This window comes from Anarrhichthys ocellatus, unplaced genomic scaffold (assembly GCF_004355925.1).
Source record: "Anarrhichthys ocellatus isolate YVR2014 unplaced genomic scaffold, GSC_Weel_1.0 scaffold19, whole genome shotgun sequence".
Lineage (NCBI taxonomy): Eukaryota > Metazoa > Chordata > Actinopteri > Perciformes > Anarhichadidae > Anarrhichthys > Anarrhichthys ocellatus.
The window spans coordinates 3,627,053-3,639,982 of record NW_022280049.1 but is presented as its reverse complement, the minus strand read 5'-3'; the positions used below and the strand labels follow the sequence as shown (position 1 = coordinate 3,639,982).

The 12,930-nt window shown below is 42.5% G+C and overlaps 1 protein-coding gene across 1 annotated transcript; it reads right to left on the bottom strand.

Annotated features, from left to right (window-relative positions):
• Positions 1-5,072: 5,072 nt before the first annotated feature.
• LOC116389450 (homeobox protein MSX-2-like) lies at positions 5,073-6,574 on the bottom strand. Its single transcript, XM_031858134.1, has 2 exons — positions 6,224-6,574; positions 5,073-5,521 (listed from the first exon to the last, which is right to left on the bottom strand). The coding sequence occupies exons 1-2, from the start codon at positions 6,510-6,512 to the stop codon at positions 5,073-5,075; spliced, it is 738 nt and encodes a 245-aa protein (XP_031713994.1). The 5' UTR covers positions 6,513-6,574.
• Between the last annotated feature and the right edge of the window lie 6,356 nt (positions 6,575-12,930).

Here is a 12,930-nt window from a genome sequence, read left to right as displayed (position 1 = left end):
CGACCTGACTGAGGGAAACTTCTCTTGAAAACCAGTTGAAAGAACGAAACAAAAGATAGAAACTGCCAGAGGTGGGATCACTCTCCGAGGACGAGGTCGGTCTCTGTTGTGTTTGTTTGAGCATGTGTGTTTCAGTTGAGATCAAGTTCTCCCAGCGAGGAATCTGCCACCTTGTTACTGTATGTAAGCCTGCCTCCACAGTCTGTGCAGCATGCGCTCTTTTGCCGTTTTATTCAACAGCACACAAATTGACACAACAGCAAAGTCATGAGGGTTGACTGGGTGCATAATTATATTATTGTTTGTTAATGGGTCTTCCTACCTGTTATGCCACATGAAATATAGGGAGACAGTGTTCAGAGATGCAGAAACTGAAAATCCACACACACGCACACACACACACACACACACACACACACACACACAAAAAAAAGATGGAATATAGAACTGGGATTGTTCAGGGAAGCACACCTGCTCCACAGCTTTGAAGACGAGATGAAAGCGCGTCCTCTAATTGCAGCACTTCGAACAACACAAATTTCAATTCTTTACTCCTCTGGGTGTGTGGAGTAAAAAAAACACACACTCACTGTTCCTCACCCCTCTTTTATTTGTCACATCTCACATTACTGCCACCCTTGTGGGAAGCGATCCTCAAATCTGTGTGTATCTCTGCTGTGCGATGAAGCGCGTACTGCATCTCAGTTTTGCTCCTGCGTGCAGCTCGATGGTGAAATGTTCCTCCGAATCTCAGTTTTGCCTAACAGGCTGGGACAGGGGAGGCGAGGGGCAGTGAGAAAACCCCAAATTTGCTCTTCTTCTTCTTCCTTTAACACAATGTCTCTGACTGCTGTGTTTTTTTTTTTTTGCCTTAACACATTTTCAACAGATTGAACGGAGTCATAAATTGTGTGCAGTCATGTTTAACGGGACGCCAGTGTGATAGAAGTAATTAGACGGCTGCATATTAGTGCGAATATCTGCATTTATCACAATAAAACAGAGGTGGAACCAAGCAATCTTTCACTGCACTCATTCTCAATCAGATTTAATTCTATTCTCAATCGGAGCAGAGTTGATGCAGCGCTGCTTTGCAATGATGCATGTATAAAGACCCAAATGCACGACGGAACCCTAGAAATCCCCAATCCCCATACTCCTGCCATTTACCACCGTCACAATGCACAACGCATGAGAGTTTCATCTTTTATTCACCAGGGCACTCATGATGAATTTAACAGACATTATCTAAGAGCCTGTTAAATTGCAGGTTAGATAACATGTATATCTTTATCTAAGATGATATTATCGTTTGCCTCACGTGTTCTGAAGTATCTTTTAAATGGCAAGAATGAGTCTGTTAGCATGAGAGCGGCCAGGACTGTGTGGCCTTTTTGGAAACGGTGCGCAGCAACAGATGGGAGGCTGCTACATCTAGTGGACTTAAGACACAACTGCAAGATCTTCAGGTTAGGATGAGATTTCATAGATAGAGCAGTAACAATTCAGTTGTGGTCAAAAGCAGAGCAAAAAACGGACCTTTTGATATAGGTTCACATTTGCTCTTACCAGTTGCTGCCAGTGTCCCTCCTGTCCGTCCATACCAGGCCTGAGAAGATCGCCCCCTACAGCGATTACAGTGTAAGAAAAAAACGTATTCTACGATTCAGTTCAGTTCTTTTAGCACCCCTTTAAATTCATGGAGCAAGAAAACACTGTCCAGGCAAACACAAACACAAGCTTTGGTATTAAAAGGACTGTACATATGGAGAATACACACTATATTTGTGTTATTCAATGCCTCATATTATCATCAGCATAACTTAAGAAAGGATTTTTGCACAGAACAGAGGATTGTGGATTTTGTCCCCCATCCCCTGAACTGGAATCGAGTTAGGTAGGAATATGTTCACGGCCAGTATGGAGAGGAGGAATTATTACTAGAATCACTTTCAATTTACATATATGCATGGGTATTGTGTTACGATATGTGAACCTATCCTCAAGCCTCTATGAGCTCTTCTGGACCCTTTCCTCACTGAGGATATGAATCTTGCATGACTTGAACCCCCATTGACTATTCTTCCTGCGGTTCAGACTCAGATTTTATGTTGATTTTGATTCCTTTCACGTATTTTTATATTAATGTTTTTACTCATAAGACTCAACCCCTCGTTTTCTTCTTTAGAGGCCAGCTGCTCCACTTTGGATTGTGATCTTTTCCTCCACGAAGGTTTCACATTGGAAACATCTGAAACTTGAGGCTGAGGTTATTGGGCAATCAAAGCCATTAAAGACCTCACTCTCAGCTTAATGCCGGCCCTAATTTCAAAATGGAGGGAAGCAAATGGACTGTGAAATATGTGCTAATGGTAACAAGCTTTTCCCAAGTTTACAGAGGGAGAGAGAAAGCGAGAGAGCGACCATATAATGCCCTGTGCTGTTATCACCAAGTCTCCACATATAATTTAACAGAGCGTTGGAATCAGAATTCAGCGACAAGGACAATTAAACCAGGGACTGCAGGGACAGCCCGGCATAATGTTGTTACACACTTCACAGAGAGAGAGACTAAGTTCATTTAAAGTATACAGTTTGGAAATACAGCTCACATGAAACGAATAGATCTCAACCTCTGTGGTGTCCAAGAGCAACGTGAAAACACATGCTTGCAATTAAGACAATGTGAGGTGTGCCATTTGCAGAAAACAGTCAGATTTGCAGACATAATTTCACATCTTTAGAGGACATTTGGCTGGATAAATATTCATTTGAGAGTGCAACACCTCCCCACCCGGGCCACCCAGTTGAACATCCGCCCACGCGATGCATACAGTGGATCTGAACTTCTCCATATGTATGAGGTAAACTTTAGTAAACTGAACAGCTCGGCCTTTTGACTATTTTTTGTCCGCGTGAAAAACTTCCATACTTCAAACAGTTCCTTGATTACAATTGTAAGGGGCAGGGTGGTGGTGTGGGAAGAGACACACCTGATCCCGATCTCCTCATCAGGGAGATGGACAAAGGGCAAGCAGGGAAACTGAGCAGAGAGAACATGCGGTAAGAGGTTTGGTTTTTAAATTCCTTTTATTGATCCAGGAGACACCAGATCACTGTCACATCAATTAAAACAAACAAAAAAAAAACTCATCCAAACACAGAAAAATATCAATTTATCATACATGAACAATCAACTCTCTTTATTTGGATTTCCAATAAGTGTTCATGGTAGATGCAGTCAATTGAAGCAATAAATTCCTCAGTGCGTGATCTATTGAGTTCTCCCTTCTCCCGTGCCGGCAGGGACATGTACAAGGGCAGGAGCTGCTGATGCCCGGGGGCCCTCGACAGAATTATCCTCTTGCTCGGCTAAAGCAGCCGCGGCCTCGGCCCCTCTCCCCTGCATTTATTCAGTTGTATACTCTGGCTCGAGTAAAACGTTTAGCCGTAAAGTATCCTCGTCCATAACATCTTTTGCACTCATATTTCGGGATGCCATTCTCGCTGTTGGAGACGTAGCCAGTAAAGAGAATAAGTAAGTTTTGATTTTGAGCGGCATCTAGAGCGCGCCCCCGTCCACCCAGATCCAAGCTGAAATAGCCGGTAGTTCTTCTTTGTGTCCATCTACGTCACTGTTACGTGAAATGACGGCGCTGGATGCAGGAAGAACAGATTTTTCAGCTGCGAACTCACCTCTTTGGGTCAATATAGCTTTAAGACTTCTACACTGATGTGAAGCCAAAATGATTTACTGTTATCGAATGGACTAATCACTGTGTAAAGACAAATGGTTTTATAAATTAGTACGACGCAACAGGATCTAAACTTTAAAAAATATAAGTTTTGCATACTTTCTTAAGCAATAAATGCAAACTAAGGTAGGAAAGGCAATGAGCAGGGCAGTTACTTCTGTCCAGGATGAAACTAAATCATTCATGATCACAAGTTAAAAATCCAGCAGGCTAATACATCTTGACATAAAACGGTGGCAAAAGAAAAAGTGTAAATAATAAAATGAACGTCCCACCGTCATGGCTTACTGGGATATTTGAATGCAACGTTGCCATCGTTTGTGTTATAAGTTTCACCTGTTCTTAAGTTAAAATGTCCTCCGTGAAAACCATAAGATTTATAGATGGGAAGTGACGGTTGATGTTGGGAGTAGCTGCACTTATAAAGGTGATCTATAATACTAAATGTCAACAAACAAAAAAAAAAATCAATCTGGTGGAGCTCACAGTGCCCCTACTCTGCTCAAGATGTGATGAGAGTGGCGGTCTTTAATTTGTGGAAGAAACGTAGCTCGCGAGCACCGGAGCATTGTGCTCGATGTGGAGGACACATGAGGAGGCAGCAGGAAGTCAGACTCAACTGGAGAGCTGACACACACATTAAAGGTTGCGTATCGCTACACAACTGTATCTGAGCTAAGCTAGAGCTAGCTCACCAGTTAAGTGTGGAGATCAACAAGAGAACAAAACAGAGGTTTAAATAACAGCTTTAATGTAATGTCAAACAAATAACATATTAATGTAGATATTCATTGTGATGTGAATGAATTTAAGGACTGCAGTGAATAAATATGTCATTGGGAATGCTTTGGCTTTTAAGGAAGAAGGCACTTCTCCAGGCCAAAAGGCCATTCTCTTATTGTTCTAAGATGAGTATGATGTATAATATCCCCGCATATTTAAGGCTAACAAGGGATTTTTTAAATTCCCAATGCTGGAATCATCCAGGAAATACAAGAAGAGTAGGAAAAGCAAATCAAAAAGGCTGCGACAAATGCAATCTGCCATTCAGGACAACAGTCATATATGCGTGGCCTGATATATTCCATTCATTTTCAGTGACCCAAGCTGAATCAGGATAGGCAAACAGAAAAGAAAGGATCTTCAAGATTCTGTATCTTTGCAAAAGGATATCAATAAAGACAAGACCAGAGAAGATCATAAAGCTTCGGCTCCACCTCAGGTCCTTAATGAAGTCTCTCATAAGGTGCATGACTTCACGATACACCCATGTCCTTCTGTTTTTAACACATCCGCATCACTCTGTGCCAGTTCCCCTCAGGAGAGGTGGAACAGGCCGTGGCCGACCTGCGAGGCACACATGGCCAGATGTAGAGCAGGGAGGATGGGGCTGCGGCCGTACGAGCAGCCCAGTCCGTACAGTGCCGCTGATCCAGCATGCAGGTCAACACTGAGGGGGAAACCTAAAGACGGGAAGCCTGGGTGGAATACGGCTTTGGGCCCGATGCCAGCCGCTATTTTGACTTTCTCCACCTCAGCCTCTTGAAGCCTCTTGGCCTTAGCTCGCCGGTTTTGGAACCAGATCTTGACCTGGGTCTCGGACAGCAACAGAGAGGAGGAGAACTCGGCCCGCTCGGCGATGGACAGGTACTGCTTCTGATGGAACTTTCTCTCCAGGGCCAGGAGCTGCATGGTGCTGAAGGGAGTGCGAGGCTTGCGGTTGGTTTTGTGCTTCCTCAAGGAGCAGACCGCTGGACTGAGCTTCCCTAGAGGACATGGGCAAGATGTGAGGCTTACACTTGGAGTCAGATATACGATTTAATTAGTCTAATATCCAAATAACTTAATAAGGGCAGAAACCATTTATCAATTATTCAAGTTTCCGTCTTCTTACTTTGATAACGGAATGATACTTTTTTCACAGAAAAGTGAAAAACCATCCCTGTTTGCTATTTTCCATTTTAAATCAATGTAATAAGATTATCATTATATCCATTTGGACAGTTGATCATCACCTCATTAACCTCTAGCAAATTGTGATGACTATTTGCCATTATTTTTTTGACAATTTGTTTAGACTAAATGATTAATCAATAAAAAATCTGAATTTAAAAACTATTTTTTTAAATGATCATCAGGTGCAGCCATAAACAGACAAAATATTTCTAAATTACAATTATAAATACCAGAATTAAAAATATTAAATTGTTTTTTCCCTTTCAGTTTATTCTTTAACTTAAAACATTACTGAACCTATATATTGATTAATATATTTATTAGACTTGAGCCCATCTCTCCTTATAGCCTGGCAGTTATGAACTTCATTAACTTCTCTAGAGCGCGTTAGATGAGATCCTTCCTCGGGTGATTTAAGGCACCAAAAGACGTTTAACGACGATAATATAATTATTAACAATACATCTGTATTAGTAAATCTTCAAATCCAGACATTAGCCCGGATCACTTACTGGGTGGTGCTGACATCTTAATGGGGCTGGACATCCAGGACGCACATCCCCCTCGTTCCGATGGCTCTGATTTAATAGATACTAATTGCTGGGACAAGTCATCCGGCCTGCGCGCCTCATCGTTCAAAGAGCGACTTCCATCTTTGCTGTCCGTCACAATCTGCGGCTTTTTGTCCGACATGAGCGCCTCCACGCTGAAGGGCAGGCAGGACACCTGCGCCGCGCGGTTCTGCGTCCGCGGAGGTTGTACCTCCTCGTCTGTTGACAACTCGTCTCCGGGCGAAGACATGCTCCGTTTGTAGGGTCGATGTATCTAAGTCCGATCCAGAAAACGCATAACTTTTCCCTCACGGAGTGCAAACATTCAGCGTAAGTCGGAGGAAGTTGTTACGAAGTTGACAAAGTTGTGCTGGAAAAAGAAAAAAAAAAAAAAAAACTTTGGGAGAGGTTCTCTGGAGTTTCAGTGGATGATGCGTCCTGACTTGTGATTGGACGGTGTGCTTGGGGCGCTTTGGAAGGGATCTCTGTGGTGCCACCCCCCCCCAAAAAAAAAGGTCAGCTGCACATCAGCCTCATCTAGCAGTAATTATGCAGGGGAGACGAGTTCACGAGGGATTAATCATAACTGACAGTAACAGACCGTATTTTATTCACTCTGCAAATTGCAAACGCTCTGCGGCCATTGAAAGTACAGTGCTGAATTAATGTGCATGAATATTGGTTGAGGCTGATGCCTGGTATTTTTTGGAGAATAAAAACCTACTAAAATCAAGTAAATCAATCCCCTGTCTACTCCATCCTGCAATTAGGCTGGTGGATTGGCCTGGCTGTCTGTCCGAGCATCGGCAGCACCAGGATGAAAAGCATCAGTGTGACATCTGAAGAGCTGTATTTCTACTTAACAGCTGACGGAGCTCCTGATTCAAGCCCCAACTTGCAGGACCCGACACACCGATTGTGGGGGTAATCACAATGGTAATCAATAAGAATCAGGGTGCTTTTAAAATTTCAAATAGAGAAACCGTACACTTAGATGCGAGAGTCAGTTGGGAAATGGATTATGGTTTTGGGCAGGCTTTAAAATGACTGTCATTATATTGTTATTATTAACACCTTGTAATTAGGTCTGTGGAATCCGGTTCTTTAAAGCGGGATTTAACAGTAATGATGGAAAATTGCTACCTTCCTGAGGTGTGTGGCGCCCGCTGCGATTAGTCCCAGTCTCTGCTCTGTTGGAGGAGACGGAAGCGTCTCGTGCCTGTTTGAAGCTCATACCTGTAGGGCTCCAGAGTATTAGGAAACATCACGAGAAGAAGAGCAGCAGCTCTACGGCCTCTAACCACTCCGTGATGGGATGAGACGAGGCAGCGTTTTAAGAAACAGTCAAAAAGGGGAATGGATGTTAAGATTGTCATGAATAGCAGACGTGTTTAATGTCTTTCTGAGTGAGATTAAATGCACCCAGTATGGGGAAAAAAACCCGACCTAACCTTACCCTAACCCTAAATTTACCCTAACCTAAACCTTCTATATGTATAGGGATTATTTAGTCACGAAGAAGAGCAGAGTAGTGATGAGAGAAGCTCCTTGTAATAATAAAATCCTGAAGATAACTATCCCTACCTGAAGGCCACCGTAGTTCTCCGACATGCGTGGAAGGGTAGGGGTGAGCAGATTGGTATTTAGTTGGCTGCAGTCTGCAACACACCCCTAACACACTGTTCCTTTAAGTGTTCATTCAGCCAAGGAAAACATGATGCAAAATGTTTGCGCTTATTGCATGTTGTGTCCTATAGTCTGCCCCCCACGTTTCTATCTTTACTCTCATGTCTGTCTCCTCGTCTACCATAAGAGTCTGTCTTGTATACAGATGCCCACACATTCAAACGGCCACCTGTGAGGTGACTGGAGTGGAGTGTGCTGTCCACAGCTCTGTGATCAGCCCTCAGAGCGGCTGTGTGCTCTCTGTAATCAGCAGGATTACAGTGGCATCAGGGGCTCGACTCCCCAGCGCCTCCACATCATTATTCTCCACGTGAGGCAAAGTGCTCCCACAGCATGAGCTCGCTCTCCTGCAAACACATGCAAATCAATTAAGTGGCCAACGTGTCACTTCAGTGGGCTTCCAATACGAAAGAAATCATTTAAAATTCGCTAACTGTATGAAACAGTTCTCAATCAGTATTTAGACTAAAAAATACAGACATACAGGGGACGAGTGGAGTACGTATACACACACCTTCACACATACATGTACACACACGTGGCTCAAATGTCTACAGTTTGCAACTGTAAAATCTTTTTTAAGAGGAGCCATGTGCTGAATACAAAATAATTCCTTGTATTTTCACAAATGAAATATGGTAATATAACCTTCCAAACAGTTTTACAATGGGAGGTTGGCCTCTACTTCTATTTTCAAAGCTAAACACATTAACTACTGCTACACACAGACTGAATTAATATTAATATTTCATCTGAAGACAGTCAACATGAACGGCCCATAAAAAAGAAAGGAACAATATCAACTCATGTCTAATGTCTTTATAAGTACAGGGTAGGAATGGTTGCAGCTAAAAGTAACATGAGCTCTGAAGATGTTTATCTGGGGGGTACATTTTGGACCGCATGCCTTCATACGAGTCCTGTGTTACAACGCTGACACCCTCCACTTCCAGAACTGTTTATTTAGTGACGCATGGCGTTGACAATGTACTTTTCTTACACTGCAGTCCTGTTCTACATATTAATGACTGTACCTCCCAAGTTTGCAACGCATTTCCAACACCCTAACAGTCAAAAGGCACAGAGGACATCAGTTGTGCCCCCTTAAGCTAATGTACATTAAGGTTTAATCAACGTTACAATTTGAAGTCTGACATGATCCATGGGGGGGAACATTGTACTACAAAGGAAAAATGAAGCTACAGGGCTTTACAGTAGCACTGTTGCCATTAAACTGAGGTAACAAAAGTACAACATGGCTATTGACTGCAAATATATTTAATGCAGAGGATATCAGGGCTTTAATTTATCTTAATACAACTTGCAAAGGACAAACTAGCTTCAGTCTGAGAGGGTAATTATCTCCCGAGAGGCTGAAAGTGGTAAGATGTGTTTTCTCATTACTGCTTCCTGAGGCCCCTCAGTCAGTGCAATCATTACTTCATGCTTAGTTGATGGATCTTTCAGTTCTTCATTGTGTTTCCACACAGTTGTTTAAAGTCAGTTCATTATGTTAAAAAAGCCAAAACACATTAAACTAATCCTCTGACTGACGAATGCACCGCGGCTACGCTACATCCCCGTCTCACCGCAACAAATTACAGATATGCAAATGTACGTGAGACACTATCCCCAATCTAGTAGCACTTTAACTGTGAATGAAGTCACATCTTCAGATCACATTTGACAGTTGGAAAATATTGAGATTAAGATCACAAGCGACAGAAAAAAGACACGCACACACGACCACAATCAGTAAGTGTGCCGCTGAATGGTTATTAAGCACTGCATGTTATAAGCAAAGAGGAAGTAACAGCTACTTCGTGTCACTGAACTCTTCCTCTTCCACATGCAAATATCTAGCCGTTAGTACTGCAAGAGTCAGTTTAATGGGCGATATATTGCTGAAATGCAATCCCAAAAAAAAAGATGAATGAACATTGTTAGCGATGCAGGGAATAAGTGTGCTACAACACCGTGATACAAAGTAAAGCCCACACAGAATGACAGCACGTGTTCACAATAACACATTCAAATATTGATCCAATGACGACAAATGGGAGTTGGTATTGTGCTTTGATAATTGTGTCTATGATCTATTGGCTGCTAAAACTTTAAAACTGTTTTCATGCTTTACAACCTGATGCCAATAGAGAAAAATGTCTATGTATTAAAATATTATACTTTAAATTGTATTGTAAAGATGAATGTAGAGATTGAAAATAATTGACACAAACATGATTTGAAGTTGTTCTAAATGCATTAATATCTCAGTCTGAGGAGAGTACAGTACAGATGATGTCTGTAAAATAACCTGTTTATAATCTGATTAAAAAACACATTACCTATCAACTACCTAATCAGATACATAAAGAACTCGTGAACCAATTGTTTTTAATTTTGTCGCCCGCCGTTGTGCTGCCGTGTGTGAAACACTGTTTAAATGAAGGTTCGGTGGACAGCCTGGTTGGTTAATGTCTCGTCTGTTTCTCTGCAGATGTCACCAGAACTAAAAGAATCACATTAGTCTTCAAACAGCAGTTTGCTCTTGGCTTGGAAAGGGATGCTGACTGTTGGCTCAACTAAGGCTGATGAAAGTCTTTGACAACACTTGTTTTCCTGCAAATGTCAACACCACCAACTCCGTGTGGAAGCGAGCATAATCAAATGCTCTTAAGGAGTTTGTATCTATATAAAGCATGAGGCACCGTGATCACATTTGTCTTCATAATCCTTTCATTCTTCCAGGGACGAAAGGAAGGGAAGTGCTAACATGCTGTGAAACCGCACACTGAACGAACATGAGGACGTGACGGAGTAAAAAAAAGATGTGTATGCCAGAATCTGAAGTGTACCAATGCAGCTCTCAAATCTCCTGACGTTACTAGAACCTGTCTCTCACGTTGAGATGATTCGGTCAGGCTGTGGTGCAGTAGGTGTTAAAACATAATGATTCTCAGAAGCATCACCATACGGATACTGTATCTAGAGCCCCTTTCAGACTGGACAAAAAAGCTAAACACACGAACACCCCATTAACATCTGGCTTTTACCTTCAGTGGGAAATGCAACAATCGGCATTAATTCTCGGGACAAATGACTCTGCAGTATTCACGGGTATTCATCTGCTCCAGCTCTGATTAAGGCCGCAACTAACAATTATTTCCATTGTTCGCTAATCAGTTGATGAGTTTCTTGATTAGTGTGTGGGCGGGCTGGCCCTCTCCGGGGCATTTCCTCCGCAGCGGTTCCCAGCGACCAGCTCTAGTTCGGATCAAAGTTACAGCAACACCTCGCCCGGACCTCTCCGCTTCTCAGGGCTGTGAACTTAGTGCTCGCTGTGCCCTCACTTCCTGCAGAGAGTGACGAAGCCCCCTGTTGCTACCGCAGAGGATGTGAAGAGCCTGTAATTATTCATATTTAAGAAGCTGTAATCAATTATTAATAAGACATTGAACGTGACACACTGGGGGGAAAAAAACAGAAAAGCCACTGAACGGCACACTCTCAATGGGAAAGACGTCTATCTCATATACGTTCTAATGTTGGTGAAGAAAGCGTTTAGGATGCTAGTATTTGAATAGACCCAACGCACACTCCAACCTCAGAAAGCTGCTTACAAGACAAAAAGAGACTTTGAAAGCAACAGAGGGAGACTTAATGTTTAAATGAATTCATAGCTAGGCCCAAACAATACTTACAACACAACATACTTTATTGCTTGAATAAAACAATTACAATTAAGTGTATTTTACAGGTCTCCTCTCCACCACTGTTTCTGCTGACTGTATTATTTTCTGAACAGGTCCTGTACAACAAAACCAGCTTGTTTCAAACTGCACCACATCACGGGGCCTCTGTCCACACAAACAATGCAGAGAGCAGGTCTGGAGGTACAGCTGCCACAGTGTGCCGGTCTCCGTGCAGACCACAGCTCCGATAAAGAAAGTCTGTATAACTGATAATCAAAACCCCAACAGCCATTTATCCTTAATGCTGTAAAAACATACGATAAAGCGTCTGTTTACCGATTTAAAACCCACCAGCTCTTCTGGCTGCAGAGTACACCGGCCTGTGATCTTCAGGACACGTTCATGAAACTGTGTGTTCACACCTAGCTCGTTTGGACTACCTGTTTATTAAAAAACCCTGGATGTGTTGCAAAACAAGTGGACCTAGAGAGGGGGGTCTCGGCTCACCTCCACTCGAACTCTGGAGGGGTTTGTTCCCAGTGAGAACGCAGGCTTATCTAATAAACTGTATTCTATAATAACTGATTCAGTGTCTGAAGAACAATTGTCTCCGACCGGCCGGTGCCACGTCTTCTGTTAAGGTTCTAACACGACATTGTTTTCTAGTCGCAGTCTAGTTGCTGGCTGAGGCTGGATATTTTGTTCATTTAATGAACACTGGTATATTAACGACATGAAAGCAATGAAAACAGTTATCAGTACATGCTGCTGGTGCTCTATGACGAAGAAGGAATAAAAAGAAAGAGGAGGCGTTTTGAGGCAAAACTTTCTGACCAATGAGAGAACAGCTTGCTCATGAATCGCTTTGTTTAAACATAATGCAAATTGTTGCAAATGCAACAACTGACCTTAAGCTAAGCCCCTCCCTAGAACAGCCACTATCCAATCCTTCATTAGCAACCCTAACTAGGTGCAGGAGGCCTTTCAAGCTCTCAGCGGGGTGTATGGAGCCTGCAAGGCTGAAGCAGATAACCTCATAATTAAGAGTGTTGTATTTTTCACCTTCCCGAAGCCAAAAACCCAAAAGAAGAGATGTCCGACTTTAAACAGTGAAGAAGACTTCATTCAAAGCTGAATCCATCAAAGATTGTCAAAAACAACTTTGTTTGCTCCAATGTAAGATGCTTATAACATCAGCTAGCTTAACACGTTATCAAAGAAATACATTTGAATATTAACAATTATTCATCTATGATGTCAATTATCATGTGATGCCACGATGGCGTGCTT

Coding starts and splice junctions, on each gene's coding strand:
- LOC116389450 (XM_031858134.1), bottom strand. CDS start 6,512: ATGTCTTCGCCCGGAGACGAGTTGTCAACAGACGAGGAGGTACAACCT. Junction 5,522..6,223: donor TAAGATGTCAGCACCACCCA/GTAAGTGATCCG, acceptor CATGTCCTCTAG/GGAAGCTCAGTCCAGCGGTC.